A 17,896-nucleotide genomic window follows, 5' to 3' on the forward strand; every position below is an offset into this window, starting at 1 on the left:
GCTTGCTATGGTTTACTCCATCCCAAGAGCACCCTTCTAGAACTTAGCAGTGACTTGTTCACGGTTTTATGATAATTTTAAAGCAAGAGAAATTACCCTGAAGATGAGAAAGCAACACACACTAAACCCACCCTTTTTTTTTTTCTTTTTTTTTTTTAAATGGAAGTATGTCGGAAAACAAAACATAGCCCATTTAAAAAAAAAATTAACAAAACCCCTCTCCATCACTTACCCTATATCAAAAGGACAATTAGTGTCAAAACCAGGAGACAATCTGGTATCCATACTGGGAAGGAAAACAGGCCAGAGTCCCAGAAGTCCTTCTGCCTGTGGCTTATAAAACTAAATAATGTTTGGGAACAATGGTCCTGTCAGTGACATGTCAACAACACATTTATTTTAAAAAGGCTAAATTCAAGTTTTAAACACAAGTAACTGCAAAAGAAACAAAAAACCCGAAAAACTTTGGTTGATTATCCATCTTGTTAAATATGTCAAAGTTAGCAATCAACAGTTTCTCTAGGAAGTCTCCAAGACCAGACAGGTCAGCTCACTCCTTACTGGGAAGGTCAGACACCTAGCAGTGACACTGGAAATGCTGCCATGCCAGCGTCACACATGCTCACAACATCTCAGCCAGCATTGGGGAGGCTAATGGTGCATACAAAGTCTGAGCTGATCAGCCACAGCCAACTCGGGTTGCTGTGAACTCACTGAGACAAATAAATTAAAAAAAGCAACAAGAAAAAATAAAGCCAAGCACCTCTAGGGCCAGACCCCAAAGACACAGGAATCAAAGCTTTTTTTTCTCCTCTCCCTATTTACAAAATGCCATGTAGAGCTGATGTGGCCACTTCAGTATTGTGAGGAAATGTCTTTTATGCTAAGCAGTCATAAGTGTGGTGTTCATGGACGCTGCGGCCTGCGTGCCACGGAGTGTCCCAGGGGTGTGTCCCTCCCACCAAGGCACATGGAGGGAGTTCAGTCTTCTGTTTCTTCATATGTTGTCTCGTCAAATGGCCGGTCCAAGAGAGGTACCAAACGGTGACGGGAATATTTCAGTTGCAAAAGGTCCCCAACTTCATTGATTTCTTTTAAAGCCTGAGAAAGAGACCACAGTAGATCAGCAGAGGAGACAGATGCAAGCACATTATCAGCACTTCTTCCTTTTTGCATGCCTGCAGACTACTCTGACAGCCATTTTACTTATGTGAGATTTTACTGTGCTAGAAGTCTGTAGCTTCAGAGGTGCATTGGATTTGGTTTTGATTTTAGCATTCAGAAGTCTTGAGACCAAGTGAGCAGCACTGGTCACTTAACCAAGAGTGACTCTGCACCCACCTTACTACTCCACTCCCAAGGCAAGATCATAATATCCAGCAATACTAACTCAAATTTCACAGTCATCCCCAAAAAAGCCATGACTATTCATAGACAGTAAAACCAAGAACAATGTTCCTCCCTTCCTGGAGGTAATAAAGCTGAAGCAGAAAAAAAAAAAAAATGTACGTGGAGGTTTGACTCCTCTTTATGTGTCATTCAGTATGAAAATGTTAGTACACCATCTCTGACCTACTGTATTTTTTAAATTGCAAGATAGCGAAAGGCAAACTGCAATATTGTCCTGACAAGTTCTATTGATCCATTTTTTTATATCTACATTTGGTTAATTTGCACTGTCCCTATACAACTAGAGATGCAAGCTCTGTATCGTAAACAACATTGCATGGGAGATTTTTGCCAGCCAATCCAAGGAATGAAAAAAATTTATTCTGTGTAGGATCCCAAGCATTTTCTCCCTAGAAAGCAAGTCCCACTGACTGAGGTTGCCACAAAGGCAACACTCATGCAACTGATGGCCCAGAACACTGCTAGTGAGCTAACAAAACCCTTCACCGTTTTGACCTGAATGCAAATATTATGAAGTTTACCAGAGATCAAACATCTGCTAGCGTAAGAAATGAGGAAAGTCCCGGCTCAGTTAATCATACTTTCTTTATGTTGCAATCTCTTTGATAAGACACTTCACAATAGGGTTTGTTAAAAGCCAAACCCTAAACTTTAATTCGTTTCTCTACAGAACACTCCTGGAGCAAGGTACAAAATAAATCAGTTGCTGCAGACAAATCTGCAGCAGTACGCGACAATAATTATCTTATATAGGCAAGTGACAAAGAAATGAGTTCAGGGTTTGACTTCCAAGTCCAATGTGATTTTTGAACTCAAAGGTTGGCATTCTGCACTCCCTTAAATTGTAAATTTATTCAGATAGGTACATTCAGCATTCCTTCAGAATGCCACTAATTCAACATTAATGCTCCAATTTTAACATGTTCTGGGTCAAATGCCTGTCTCTTGAGAATAGTTGGCAGATGGGGGTTAATATCCCCACATGCTTTTCCTTCCTGGATGGATAGTTCAAGTTTTTGTTTCTTTAAACAATGGCCCCTCATGCTTGTTATATCTGGCAGCAAGAACCTCTCCACTCCAAAATCTGGGGGAAACGACAAACCCAGAAGTTGGACCTCGGTAAAAACAAAACAAAACAAAAGTGTGGGCACAGTTTGCCAGAGCTTTAAGTAAAGATCCCATATGGAAACAATTTAAGGTTGAATTTCTGTTGAAAGAGTCTGTTAACTGTTATTCTTGAATGCAGATTTAGGATTTTATTAATTTAAAATAAAAAGGACCATGTGACCAGCAAGGACTACAAAGGAAATGGCATTGGTGAACTCTGACTTCAGGAGAGTGTAATATATTTTTCATCACTGAAAAGAAAGCATCAGCCCACAGGGATGCAGGTTATGAGGGACTTCACTCTGATCCTGAGCCAAATATTTTCAGGCAAGGAAGTTTTATTTACATAAAACGGTTAAAATTGTAACTGAGAACTGTTCCCCATCATGTGGGTTTATTTAATAAGAACAAGGAAGCATTACAAATATCAGCATTTACAAGACAAGCTTCTCTTCCCCGTGCTCCAAACTTGGATAAATTTTGTTTAGAAAAAAATGCCATAACAGCCCTAGTTAGCATCCATGCACACGTGAATGGGCTACCAAGTTCTCCTCTCTGTTGCTGACCTGAAGCTCTCTGCCAGCTCTCTCCAAGTCTATTCATTTCAGTTCTTTTTCCTCCTGGATATTGTTGCCACAGTTCAGCAGAGGGATCAGATCTGAGAGCTGCCCTAATGATTAGCTGCCTGAAATCAATCCTCTGTCACTTGCATCACAAGAAAACACAACACAAAGTCACTGACACAAAGACTTCTCCTTATTGATGACTTTTGCCAATGGTCTGAGTTCAGAGCATGCAGCTGTTTTGAACCTTAAAGTGGATTACACTAACTTGGAACAAAGCCTCCACATACTGAGCTAAATCAGGATTTCTTCATTCACTTCAAAATTCACACCTCATTTTGTCCTGGATTAATTTTCTTAGGCAGACATGCCCTAATGTATTAAACAAGCATTTCTGCGATTTAGAGCATTTAGCACCTAGAGGTAATCTAGAAATGAGTCTTTAGAGTTAAATGCACAAAACTTGAAACATTTTCTGGAAAGCAGAAAGACTTGTAAGTGAATTGACAGGAAAAGAGCTTTTTTTTGAAGCAGAGTAATAAAAGTTACAGATTGGTTTTGGAAGAGAGAAAGTAGAATACTTACATAGACCCTGCAAAAGCAGCTTGCTATGGTGAAGACTCCTGCTAGTGACTAAGAGAGAAGACCAAGAACCTAACCAACAGCAAGACTGCATGATTGCTCAGGTAGTGCCAGCACAAGTTTGCACGGTTTCAGTTGTAGCTCAGTTTGCAGCCATATGATTTCAGAGACTTCAGTTTTCTTTCTTTTCCCTCCTCCCACCTCCTTCCCATTCATCCCCCCATGTCCACCTGGCCAGAATTTACTGCTCCCTCATTTGTGTCAAAGCACTCTGTTCTATGACCATGCTCTGAGCCAAGTCTGTGATACTATTCATTTTATACGGGGAGAAAGGAAGGGCAGGAGAGGGCCTTCTCCAAACATACTGTTTCAGAATTTTTATTTGGAACAGAAACAACTGAATTGGGATAATTATGGGAAGAGTAGCAGGACAAGTAGCTGGGAAGGAACTCCTTAAGCAGTCTGCTGTTGGAGTCTCAGGGCAGAATCTCTCAGGTCTTACAAGGCAGAAACAACTGAGAAGCAGCAAGTACAGCACCACAGATACGTGGCAGGTTGTTTAACTGATACAAAATAACACTAAATGTACCTTACCAAACTGCACACACCACTGCCTTACTATTTTTCCTAACAAAACTGAAATAAAAAAGAGCCGTTTTCAGCTGTTGATTTGAAAGTTCTGTGGCAGTGAAGTGTGAAAAGTTTGAATCTATTTTTTTTTTTTTGACAAGACATTAATAAATATCTGTTTATATGTCCCGTTTGCTGTTCATGTATTGAAGTGTTACCACCTGATCATATCTGGGCACTGGGCATGATTTCCCCTTCATAACTCCATTATGACTGCTCCCAATCACCTTTTTGTCCACAAAATGTTTGAAAATAGTTTCAAGGACTTTTTTTCTCCATCATCTTCTCAAGGATCAATGTGAGGCTTCTCAACCTACAGTTCCTCAGATCACACTTTTTGCCCTTCTTGAAGTCAGTGGTGACATTTGCTTTCTTCCAATCCTCAGGAACCTCCCCCAATCACCATGGCCTTCTAAAGATGATTATCAAGCGTGGCCTTGCAGTGACAGCCAGCTCCCTCAACACTTGTGGGTGCATCCCATCAGGTCCCATGGACTTGTGTATGTTGAGTTTGTTTAAATGTTCCCTTATTTGATCCTCCTTCACACCAAGGATAAGTCTTCATTGCTGCATATTTTTCCACTGACCTCATGGGCCCAGGATTCCTGAAGGCAAGTCTCATCAGTAAAGACTGAAGCAGCAAGGGCACTGAGTACCGTGACCTCTTGCATGCCGTTTGTCACCTGATCCCTATGCCATTCAGCAGCAGCCCCACATTTTCTCTACTCTTCCTTTTGCTAACATCCCCATAAAAGCCCTGCCTGCCGCATTTCATGTCCTTTGAGATTCAGCTCCAGGCGGGCTTTGGCTTTCCTGATCCCATCCCTTCATGCTCAAGACCGTGTCTCTATTCCTCCTGGGTCACCTGTCCCTGCCTGCACCTCTTATATGCTTCCATTTTATGTTTTTGTTGGTTTGTTCATCGTACAGGCTTCCTGCTATATTTGCTCTCCTCTAAGTCAGGATGGACCACTCTTCGGGGTGGGGGAAATCAACCAGCTGTCCTGGACACCTCCTCTCTTTGGGACTGTATCCTATGGGATTCTTTCAAGCAGGTCTCTGAACAGGACAGAGTCTACTCTCCTGAAGTCCAAGGTCGTGACTCAACCTAGCTTAGGTTCTGAGTCACAGAACAGCAAAGTGGGGAAAAAAAAAAAAACCAAACATACAGTGGAGAACTTCGACAGAGCCTAAGACAGCCCATGTACATGTTCAATGAAGATTATTCAGAAGACTCAAAAATGAATGTAGTTACCACACCAAAACATAAGGATAGTCAGGCTTATTCATATAATCCCCTTTCAACTATATTAGTCAGAGAGTAACTTCCATCCTTTATTTTTAAGGCGGCATCTCCTAACTGTGATGCAGGCCTCCTTAGAGGGGACCTCCATTCCTACTGGAACACAGTGCAGGCAGGAGTCAGTAAGGCACTGCACATGGCACAGACTCATTTAGGACAGTATCATTTAAGATACCACGCTCTGAAGCTGTAAACAAGAACTGGAATAGTGATCTTTGGAATAAAAATTATCACTGGTAATTATGTGCTGACGTTTGCACTTGCTTCTGGGAGGAATATAAATGTTTTGGGAGTTCTCACGTTTTTTTTTTCCCCTTACCTTCTGCACCTAGGATCAGAAGAAGCAGAATTTTTTCCTTCTAAAAGATTCAGTGGAAGGTAGAAACTCTTAAGAGGGGAAGAAGCATTGCCTCAAAGGAATGAGGCTGTCTCTCTCGCATCATTTAAAATAGGAAAAGAAAGTCCCTGACATTTACTGTAGGCAGCCATTCTGCATTATTGAAGCAAGGAAGAGAGATGGAGTCATTGCCAGCTCTACTACACGAGGCTTTGAACATTAGATTCAACTAGTTTGTGTACCAACCATTGAACCAGTCTACAAAAAATAGACAATTGTTGTATCTGTTTATAGAAGGCATGAGCAAAAGGAAGACAAGATGAGACACTTACCGTATCAAGCATCTCTTTGGTGTGAGCTGCAGACAAACAGAATCTGGCTCTGGACTCGATGATGGGGGTGGCAGGGAAGCCCACAACCACAACACCGATGTTCCGCTTCAGCATCTCACGCCCAAACGCACTGCCTCAGAGAACAGGAAAGATCGTCAGAATGATACCAGTGGAGGCAAAGCAGCAGCAGCGTGAAGGTCTCGGTATGTTAACCCATATAGGCCTTTGTTGAAGCAAGCCTGTAAGACCACAATTTGGAGCTTCCAGTGCTTTCTTTTAGAAGCAGAATGCCCGTTCACAAAAGCCTTTTTTTAATTCAATCCCAAGGTGGTTCTCCTCAAAAGGTTTCACTGTATTAAGTTCTAACAAAGCTGAAAGATTATATGTGGCAGAGACTGGTCTTTTAGCAGGCTGTTTCTAAAGGGATCTGTAACCTAAGCTTGGAAATCTTTCCGATAGGAAACAGGGATTTTGGCTCAGAAGTTTGACTATACAAGGAATCCCTCATGCTGCAATTCCACCAAAGCAGATGCTTCTGCGGTTTCAAGATGGTTTGTTTTCACCAATTTAATTCAATTAAAGTACATTATGGTGTTGCAGAACATACCACTTTTTAAGTGCCTATCATGGGAACCATTGAGTTGCCACAATAAATTGAGATCATCTAATCTGATACCAAATAATTTTAAGGAAGGTGCAAAAACCTCATACAATTGTCACACAGTCTCTTCAGCAAAACAAATTCTTATGGGGATTAAAGAAATTAGCGGCTGCGACTTATGCGATAAGAGGCACGAAGATCTAGATCCTTTCCGTAATGGCAGTGCAATTGCGGGCGTTTCTACAGGCCACAGAAAACGGTTAATTCTTTTTGAACTGACCTTGTCTTGAGAAGTAGCAATGAAATTAAGAGGCTTATAAGGATGTATAAAAATAACTTCCTTTTACTAGGTTTTTAAATTTTCTGCCTTTTACTTCTGCTACAACTATTTTCCGTATAAATAGGTGCATCCTGATACACTTCATTTTGTATCCATTTAGTACTCTCAAACTATTTTAAAAACAGACTACAAGAGACAAAGAAAAGATGAAGTAGATCTGATGTAGATCCTAAGGGCCAACTCTCATCAGAGCTCTGTGTTCTTGCTCATTTTTAAGTAAGTTACTGGCCCAACTGCTCAGCTAATAAATATTTCCATGAACATTTCCAGGGAAAAGACTGTACTGACTTGTAGAGCAGCTGGGCGGTAGAAAGAGTATGCCTCTGTGTGCTGGGTGGCACACACTGCAGACTCTACAGCACCCATAAAGGTTACAGGCCTTTTAAATTCAGTTATACTGAGAAGGGTGGAGCAAGACTGTATCTAGCTTCATGCAGAGTGCTAGAAGATGTTTGTTCCCTCACAGAACCACAGTGCTTAGCCAGACTGAAGCCTAACTGAGCTAGAAGAGCACTAGAGATGTTCGGTATGGCTTAAAAAGAAGCTCTGCTTTCCAAATTTGAAAGTGCTGGTTGAGCACTGCATTATACACAGACACTGAAAAGTAGCTATCAAAGCCCAGCTGTCCTTGAAATCAGGCTTTTGTTTATGTTGCAAAAATTTTTAATATATACATTATATCCTGCTTGCAGAATTTTAGCTTTAATTATCCACACAGCAGCCCACAAGTCCATAAGCATTTATAAAGCTACGTGTCATAGTTCCATTAGTATTTACAATAACAATATCTGAGCTATTGAATCCAGACCTCTTAAAAAGCTTGGGATTCATCAAATACAGGTTGTTGTGTCCCATCATGTCCCGCCCCCCTGCTTATTCTTTTTTTAATTTTCAGAGTTGATCTGTGCAAATGTTGACCCTGGATCCTTCTGACCCAGGAGCTGGTTGAGAGATTCCTCCAGTGAGTTTTAATGTTAATTTCTGTTCAATTTCAGCTTCTCTTTAGCACATACATGCACTTTACATATAAATAAAATGAAAAAGAAACAACTTTTAAAACATGGCACTTAGTGGTAAAATTGCTTCTCTGAAGCACTTTCTTGCTGCCCCAAGCTACAAGCCTTGATTTTCTCAAGATCACTTATAGGAAGTTTCCATGTTTTGTAAGACTCAGTAATGATCATAAAAGCAAAAATCAAACCAGTCTTTTCTTACATTTAGAAGTCTTGAATATTCTTGTACCATCCTAGCTTTAAAGAAGATGGATGAGAAGTTACCCTCTTAAACCTACCCAATTTTTGCTGGCATGTACAGCATCAGAGGCACAACAGGGGAATCTTCATTTCCATAGATGATAAAGCCCATCTCTTTCAGTCGTCTCCTGAAATATCTCGTGTTCTCTGCTAGCTGCTGCACACGCGCTTTCCCTAGAAAAGAAATTAAGACTGTGAACACAACGGTCATAAGTCACATGCATAACTGCAACACAAGACCTCTAGCTAAAGTACAAACTATGAATGTACTGCTTGTACTTATGGAAGTGCTAAAATTAAATGCAAACTAGAATTCGCAGTTTCTTCTCCCTCATGTAACCAAGATTAATCACTCATTTTCTGACAAGGCTGTAGCTGAATGGACTAAGACAGGCACAACCATCGAGTTCGAGCACCCGTACTTTTTTCCATATCAGGTTTTTAATCAAGAGGTACCTGGCGAAACAAGGCAGTTACCCACTTTCACTGGTAACTGCATCTTGGAGAAGAGCTTGCTTACACTTTGAATAATTAATGGAGAACTATTGCATCAGCTGGGGCTGTTCGCCGTGTTTTATCCTGCTTGTCTGTATTAATGGAAATTACTACTTTCCTCCTTAGATCTGCTTGCTGAACTGATCATGTGGCTGCTGCTCCCTAACCTTTTTCAGTTAAAATGAGCTGGGTTTAAATTAAACCGATTACTTCTGACAATCCAGCTCACTTCGCATAAGCAGCAGCAGCAGCCAATTTATCATGTATCCAGCCAATTCTATATGGATTTTTTTGACATTTGTCAAAATTAGTACACAGGACATTAGACAGCCAGTATAATTTAAATATTCCAGCTATTCAGATATGCATAGGACAACCTATTTATCAGCTAATTGAATTCTAGCCTAGCACAGTGTACTATGTTTCTGTATTGCCCAGAAAAAGATCCACATCATCTCACATAAACAGATGATAATGCATTTCTGATCAACTAATACTCTAATGTGCTTAAGAGATTAAACACTATGCCACTGATGAGACTATAATAAATAACATTTATAATTACTTGTCTCTGGTCCACAGAGTATATTTCTGGATATAATTGATTATCCAAACACTGCCTTCACCAGATGGGTGATTCATACACTGAAGCATTAGCTCTACAGCGGTGCATATGCCACATAGTGAAGTCAGCTGCTAGATATTAATCGTCTTCCTTTAAAGTTGTAGATAACATAAGGTGATTATCCAAAAGGAATGCCAGGTCTCAAAGAAACATCTAACACCCACATAGCTCTGCTCCAGGCCAGAACAAATGTAATTTTAAGAACCTATATAGTTTTTGTAGCCAAGAGTATCAGACATTCCACCCACAACCATGCAATCAAAGGCAAAATCCCATCAAAGGCAAAGCATGAGAAAAAAAGGATTAAACCTGTTAGGTTTGCAAAACTTGGCCTATCATTAGTGGGTAGGAGCTGGTATTTTTAACAGCATTCACTGCCATTTAAGACATCTCTTCTCCTCCATTAACAGCATTATTTCTTAATCTTTTCTCCCCCAGAGTTTCTGCAGAAGCTTAATTCCTCTTCCTCAAAAAGCAGTAAGATTTCAGTAAAACACAAACGCATCTTGTGCTTATGAAACTTATTTTTTAATTGGCTCACGTCAGATCAGATCCTCTAGTGGAGACCCATCTTTCTCTTATGTTTTCATACCAATTATTTGGTTATTTTAAATACCCTAGACTGCAAAGTGAAGTTGAAAAAAACAAAAACCCCAATAAAATAAACAGACCTACTGCAAGATACTACAGATAGGGGGCCAAAATACAGATAGTGGGCCAAAAGCCACTACTTGCATTTCTAACATTGAGACCACCAATAAAAACACAAGCGTCCAGAGCAATCTACGTGCAGAAAAAAGCTACTAACATAGTAGTATATAGCTTCTGAGAAGCTGCATCCGCATGTCACCTATACAGAAATGCACAACTTCTGACAACATTTCAAGTCAGTGATGTACAATCCCATCAAAACACACATGAGATTTCACCGCTATGAGAGTAGTAAGGTAACGTACACAGCTGGATACAACTGCTGTGATCAGCCCCTCTCACACAACCAGGAATGCAGCTTCTCCCATACGTACATTCTCTCCATGCTCTCACAAAGCACAGACTTTACACACTGCTTCAAGCAGAAGGAACTTCAGCACCTTTACAGTTTTCCCCTTTACACATTCACACCCTTTTCCAAGTTGTTGGGAGCCTTCCAGGTTAAAGATTAAAGAGCAACCTTAATTTGTAGTTGGCAACCGCTTCACAGTCTTCCTTCAACTCTTTCCCATAAAAAGAGTTTATGATTCTAGTTTTGTCCTTATAGATTGAAGAGTGCTTTGAGACGTAAACAAGTTTCATGTGCGAGTCCTTCAGTTCTCTACACAGATGTAAATCATCTACTACAGCAACTGACAGATGTGGGAGACACTTCCCTTCTTCAGGTTTGTGGGTCTCAAGAGCCCATCAGCTTTTACTTTGCTCCAGAATCAATTTAATGAAATTATTACCTCTCTAAAAACTTGTCACCATGGCTACAACAATATTACCAAGAACTTGAAAAAATATTCAGTAGTGTCTTCTCACTATCCACCACGGGTCATTACCATCTTCTGAAGAGAACTGTAGTCGTGGTGAAGCAAAGCACCAGCAATCGAACAAGAACTGGGCACAGGTCCCTTGTCCTCCGCTTTCCCTTCTCCCTGCATGCTGTGCAACCGCTCTCCTCTGCACTTCAACATATTTAGTCTCCTGTTCCACTACAAAATCCTCCACTTGAAGAGTGATACCACATGCTAACTGAATACGGTTTGCAATATTATGCAACAAGCATACACGCGGTGTTCAGCTCCATTAACATTTGCTGGTTCAGCCCCACTGGTACACACTAGTGTAGCAGGCTATAAATGGCTACTACGGTTTTACCATTGTTTACGGGACCCCAAAGACAAACCAAGCAGTACCTGGAGACAGCAGTGTCTAGGTACCACTGCTAATCCCACTTGTACCCGAACAGTGCTTGAGCATTCAGACAGGACCTCTAAATCCCTTCCCAGCCCAAACATCTTCTGCAGCTCAGAGCTCTGTCCACAGCTGCTCAACTGTGGGCCTAGAAAGACTGCCAGGGCTGCAGCAATCCTCCAGCAGCTGCCTTTCTTGGCAGTATGCAGCTTCATTTTTAAGACCACGTTAAAAACGGCTGGCTCAGACACCACCCTGCCAATTGTTCTCGCATAGGAGTTGTGCAATGATTCTGGTAACATGCTTTCATCTAGGAAACTGAAATGTGATGACCTTCAGGGAAGGAAGGAAAGGGGGAAGAAAGGGAGGATTACTGGAACTGAGTTCTTCAAAAGGCTAGAAAACTAAAACCCCTTATCAGAGCAACTGATCTGAAGTCCCTTATGGGTCCTGTAAATGCCTTAAACAAGCTACTGACAGACCTACACTGGAATTAGAGGATTAACTAATAACTTCTCCTTTGCTTTTATACCCTTTTGCAAGTTTACTGCAGTCGTAACAAGATTGTTCTTACAATTTAGTGAAACACTTCCTTGCTTGTAGCAGCCTTGGCATCATTTAATCTAAAGCCCACATGTATCCCTTAAAGAACATGCTGCCCTTGTATCAGAAGTAAAAGTCAAATGCCACCTGAAGGGGGGAAACACTCTCCCTTTACCACCCTCAACTCAGAGCTGTAGCTGTGTGGACTCAGGAGAGAAAGAAAAAAGAACAGAGAAAAGAAATGCAACAATTGTTTCTGCTTGGATAGCCAAGATGGGCTGATAGCTGACAGTTTGAGAAGAGGAATGTGCTTTCATTTGACATAACTTTATACCAGTCCAAGATAACAGGCATTCACTTTAAATTGGCATCGCTCATTTTCATGCCGACATTTGTTTTATTGTGCACCTTGAGCGCAGAATATGTGGTACAGGTTGCAGCCCTCCTACCCCAGGTGCTAATAACCAAGTGTGCACTCCCAGATCAGCAGCAGCTTTGCCGAGGAAGTCACCCAGAGCTCCTCTCAAACCTTGCTCTAACGCATTGCCCATAACATCATGGTTGTTATCTACTCTACATGGCCAAGAATGCCAGATATATGCTTTTGCATTTATAAACCCTAAGCAACTTCACTCTAGACTTAACACAACAGACAGGTCAGGCTTTAGAGTTTCTGCAGCAGAAGTGTTCAGTACCACCAGCTGAACCAATACAGTAAGTAACGGCTGATTGACTGTAGTATTTTTGCCACTCTTCCAATACTTAGCACACACCTTCCAATATGAATGGCAAACTTTTGCCCACTTCTAAACACACTTCAAGAGACAGTGTTTCTAGATTTGTGCTGAGGGAGTATTTCTCTTTTTGGACATTTTACCATATGGCATATCAAGTCTTACAAATTTATAAGGCAAGCAATATTCTTTAAAAAATGCAGCTAGCATCTCCCTGGGGGGAAAAAAAAAAAATAAAAAAAATCCAGCACCCTAGAGAAAGCACTCAATTATGAATCTAAAGGCACATGAGATGCATATTCCCCACAACCCTAGTGGAAAGTAAATTAGTATCTCTTCCAGGACAGATTCCCACAGGCTAAAAGAATGATACTTCATCGCTCGTGAAGGTCTCTGCTTCAAAGGTCATATTGCTCAGAAAGACAGAACTTATAGCGAAAACATTATCTAGGAGATATTTAAGCAAATTTCTTCTCAAAACAGAAATTAAGTTGATACTTACCATAGTTATCTGCAGGATAAAAAGGGGGCTGCACATTCCACCACACCAAATCTAAACTCCTCTTGCAATGAGTTTATCAATGAGGCACATGAACAGAGAAACTCACCTGTATTTAGCCTTGCTGCTCTTGACATCATAGAAGTTCATGCTTAAACTAACAGTCCAAATACTGCCAGGATTCTCAGACAACTCTTATTTGCAAAAGGCAGTTTAATAAATACATGGCAATTGCTCAATTAAAAATTTTTGCAAGGCCAGGATGAACTTAGTCTTTGGAAAAAAAAAAAATAGAAAAACAGACACTTCTTAGAGCTGAGATCTGTGTAACTTCTCTATTCCATGTTTAAAAAAAAGAATCATCTCTACAAAGAACAAAGAAACCCTAGAATTTCTGGAAGTTATTCTGCCACAAAGATCTAATATTTGTAACATTCCTGTCCTCTATTAAGGCTGATGAATAAGCTATCATAGATGGTATTGGACTCGAAAGAAAATTTAGTTCAACCAGGATGTATTTGTTTTTCCTCCCTCTTGTGATCTCCAGGCAGCAATTGGAGAGCAATCAGAAATCTGTCCTTCTAAACAATGCAACACTTCATCAGCAAGGCTTTTTGAGAAATAAAAGGCATGTTGCATTGTACACAAACAGACTACCGACTGACACTGAACTCCAGAGAGGCAAAACAACTTCAGATGGGCAAAAAAACACAAGCAGGATTTTATCTGCTTGTCACACTAGAGATCACTGTCACCTGGATCTAAAACAAAGTTACTTGATGCAATACAAAGGAAGCTTTATGTTTACGTTTTTTACATAGTAGGACATGTCTTTAAAAATGGTTCCTAAACAGCGAAACTTAACTGCACGCACAGGCTGCAATACAGCTCGTTGGTCAACAAATATCAGTTCACATTCGATAGCTATGATGAAGTTACTGTATATTCTTTCATTAACTAATCTTGTAGCTATTTGAAACATCAGAGTTTTAATCTTGTCATCTTAATTTAACCTATTTTTTTCTGTTGCCAACATGGACAATGAGGCTAACTGAGCAATTTCATACCTTTCTCTTACCAGTTGAAGGTTAGCATCTTTGGTTTTTGGCTAAATGAAAAATCTAGAACAAAAGAAAACTCTTGATATGAATAGATTGCTATTCCCTACATGCAGAATCATTCCACTTGTGATACATATTTATTGCCCCAATTACTCAGTCTCTCAATGACAGCTAATGCTGTAACATAATGTAAAGTCCACAGTTCCAGTTTTCATTATGCAATCAATGAAATTAAAACGTTTACTAGCAGAGATTTTTAAGAATTCTGTGAGAACTTGTGAAGATGTACTCTGATTGTAGCATGCTGCCTCTGATAAGACTCAGTATGTATCTAACAAGAAGTAGGTTTTGTTAAGAAGATTGGCTGGAGCATATTAAAGACATCTTTTAAATCACTGCAAGAAGTAAAGAAGATTAGGGCAAGTTAACATCAGATCCATACGGCATCTTTGAGATGAAAACACTCATTAATTCTTTGCACAAGAGTTACTTTCAGTCTCTAATGTAATTTGTTTTGCATTGTTTTTCAAGCTTGTCCCATCTTACAAACCCTTGCCAGTGCAGAGGTGTTCGAGGTGAGAAGCATTGTATCAGCTATGACAGATGTGCCATCCTTAATTTGAGGCAGAATCATTTCTCTTGGTATAACTTCTTTCAGTCAAGGAAGGGATTTATCCAGCAGTACGTTTACCCTGACAAATACCACAGCTTTACTGATGTTAGCGTGACCTCAGCAGGAATATTTTGCTAGGAGGGCTGTCAGTTTTGTAGGACTGCTTACCTGGACAGGTTTCTTGTCCTCTACCATCCTGACAGCCACAATCTAGGGAATCTAATAAACCTTTTCCCTCCCTTGTAAAAATGCTTTCCCAAGACTAAACAAGTTAAGTTTTTGGTCTTTCTTAGAAGAAAAAAAAAATCAAGCTAACTAAAAGAAGGTACTTGGTTAACTAAGTGCTCGTGTGGATTATGGTAGCTCTGCGTGCATGTATACGTGCACGTGTATGTGTTAAAAGACATCAAAGCAGCAGACCTCAACCTACTTTTTCATGAAACAATGGTGAAAGGCATTTTATAACCTGAGCAGTAATGTTTACTGACTGTTGCTAGTTACTTAAGTAACAACTGAGCCTCCATATTCTTGTGTGGAACAAAAAAAGCTTGTGGAAAGGGTATGCTCTGTAGCATCCACCACTGTTCCCAGATGACATGACCAATCTACAACTCAATTTTATGGAAATCCTTGGCTACACAAGCTTACTAAGATTTTTACCAGACATGTATGTAATTAAAAGCCAGTCATCACTGAAACCAGAAAAAAAAAAGACAAAAGAAATCACAATCCATTACGAAGGCACAGAGAACAAAGTGATGCCATCATGTCCTGCTCCCCAAACAGAAGATAAGGTGGCTAAATACATCCCACACAGAAAGGATATGGACCAGGCTGCAACATTTCGTGGTTGCTTTTCTGAGAGCACCAGCATCAATGACAGTGAAGATAAAGCACTATTTCATTAGCATAGATAGAGCTTTTTCTCCATATACCTTGCTGTCAATGGGCCAAACAGCAGAAAACAAGTGATAATTTCTACTTCAGAAAGCCTGTATTTTCGGGCATTTGGAAGTGTTTAAATCAAAGTAAACTGGTGATGAAAACTTGGTTACATACATCATTCTCTAGAAGTTTGTTTCTTCAAGTCAGAATGATGCTATATTATATTCAAGCTTGTAAATTTTTCCACATTAAAACCCCCTTGTTTTTGCAAAGGCTTATACTTCCATTCTGTTTATTATTCCTACATTTCTGTCTTTTGGTTGGCTGTTTCAGTGGAAGACATAATTCAGCATACTCTGTTTTGGAAACAAGCATTTTTCAAATCTCAACCAGGAATTCAATATTCTTCTGCTGATTTAACAGATTCTCCACTAAGCTTTCAGAAGCTAAGTTGCCTCCCAAGGGCTTATGAAGATCTTTTGCAATGTTAACATAATAAGCCAAATTGTTTTCTGGACACTATACTTGTAAATACCTCATCATTAAAAAAAACACAACAGCCAATTCCTTTTTTGAGAAGGCATAAAAGCATTACTACTCTTTTGCTGCCATGAACATATTTTTCATATAAGATAAAGAAAATTCCCTTTTTAAGGCTTCTCCTGAAAAGCACAAGTCAAGCATGACTTCTAACAATATTTGCACAATGAAAAAAAAAAAGCAAAATCTTTTTAGATTTCCCAAGCACCAGAAAGGACAAGCACAACTTAAGAATATCTGACTGGAAGCAAGGGTCAGATTTGAAACAAAGTAGTACCTATTTAAGGGCTATAGTAAGTAAACTGAAAACTAGAGAAAGCAGAGTGAGATTTTAAACTAAAAACCACTGGAACACTGAACAAAATTCCAGTTCAACGTTGATGAAATGCCAACACTTTTACCTTTTAAGGAAAAGCTGTACTAAGAGAGACAGGGAGAGCACGATGTTAAAAATGTTGTAACAGATATTTAAAGACCTGGGATGGTAATATCTGCCAGAGCTGGTTTTAAGAGGCTTGTAACATCATCTGTCAGAAAGAAGACTCATAACATGAACTCACATCCCAAGGCAGAAAGGGGGAATCAAGACCGATTCATGTGCACAATCCTGCCAAAGGCAGCACTCACCTATACAATAATGGAAAGGTCACCTCCTACAGGAACCTATTCTTTCAGCCTCAAAAAAAAAAAAAAAAAAGTGATTTACAACAGCTCAAAAACAAGAGGGAGGTTTAAAGCAAAAGTTTTCACTGGTTTCTTCTGAGAGATCATACTATAAAAGCTAATACGGAAAATTTTATTATACATTACATACAGATGTCTTGTCTTTCAGAAAACTTTTCCTATCTCATCGTTTAAGTTCCAGGGACAAGGTGTCTTCACGTGTACCAATCTGCTTCCTCTAAGTTTGCACATGTGAGCACTGCACTGCTGCCAACATTTGCAGTAAGAATTTTACACCCTCCCTTTCAGATGCCATCTGCAGATTTTCATTACAGGTCTTCAGAAAAGTATTATATACAATTATACAATGTAACCTGAGATTGCACAGAGACATATTAAAATGTATGGGTCAGAATACTGTATTCCCCCAGTTTTACATTATAAAGCTCCAGCTCACACAGGCAAATGCCAAGAGAACCTGCCAAAACAATGAAAACCTTAAAGTAATTAGAATAATTCCTTAACTCAGTGCTATTATATTACTGTTTAATAGCTCAAACTCTAGTATTCAGCAAACAGCCAGAAGAGAGAAGCAACTCATTGGGTTTTTCCACAGCGCTGCTAGGGGGATCCAGGTTTAAAACAAGCTTGGACATGGGAAGAGTCATTATGGGAAGAGTCCTTAGGCTTTCTGTCTAGAGTCTGGGGTCACCAGAAGGACCGAGCATCTTCCACTAGGGGCCACTGCTGCACAGAGGGAGTCCACAGCGGTACCCAAGGGCGGCTGCAGACTCCCTCTGTGCCGCAGCCACCTCCTGTCAGGATGCGCTCCCCCCAAAAAAGGCCTATACCGCATCACCGTAGAGCCATGCTTAATTCATCCAGGA

At 40.1% G+C, this 17,896-nt stretch overlaps 1 protein-coding gene across 1 annotated transcript in view; it reads right to left on the reverse strand.

The window, feature by feature from the left end:
- Positions 1 to 375: 375 nt before the first annotated feature.
- SPTLC2 (serine palmitoyltransferase long chain base subunit 2) overlaps positions 376 to 17,896 on the reverse strand; it is a 76,574-nt gene continuing 59,053 nt past the window's right edge. Inside the window, exons 10-12 of the mRNA XM_087747413.1 lie at positions 8,497 to 8,632; positions 6,265 to 6,394; positions 376 to 1,101 (exon numbers count right to left, since the gene is read on the reverse strand). Of these exons, the coding sequence (XP_087603539.1) occupies positions 982 to 1,101; positions 6,265 to 6,394; positions 8,497 to 8,632 (386 nt within the window). The 3' untranslated portion in view covers positions 376 to 981. The remainder of the gene's footprint in view (positions 1,102 to 6,264; positions 6,395 to 8,496; positions 8,633 to 17,896) is intronic.

The sequence above is a fragment of the Nipponia nippon genome, unplaced genomic scaffold, assembly GCF_047370975.1.
Source record: "Nipponia nippon isolate SJK-2023a ecotype South Korea unplaced genomic scaffold, ASM4737097v1 scaffold_11, whole genome shotgun sequence".
In the NCBI taxonomy this organism is placed as follows: Eukaryota; Metazoa; Chordata; class Aves; order Pelecaniformes; family Threskiornithidae; genus Nipponia; species Nipponia nippon.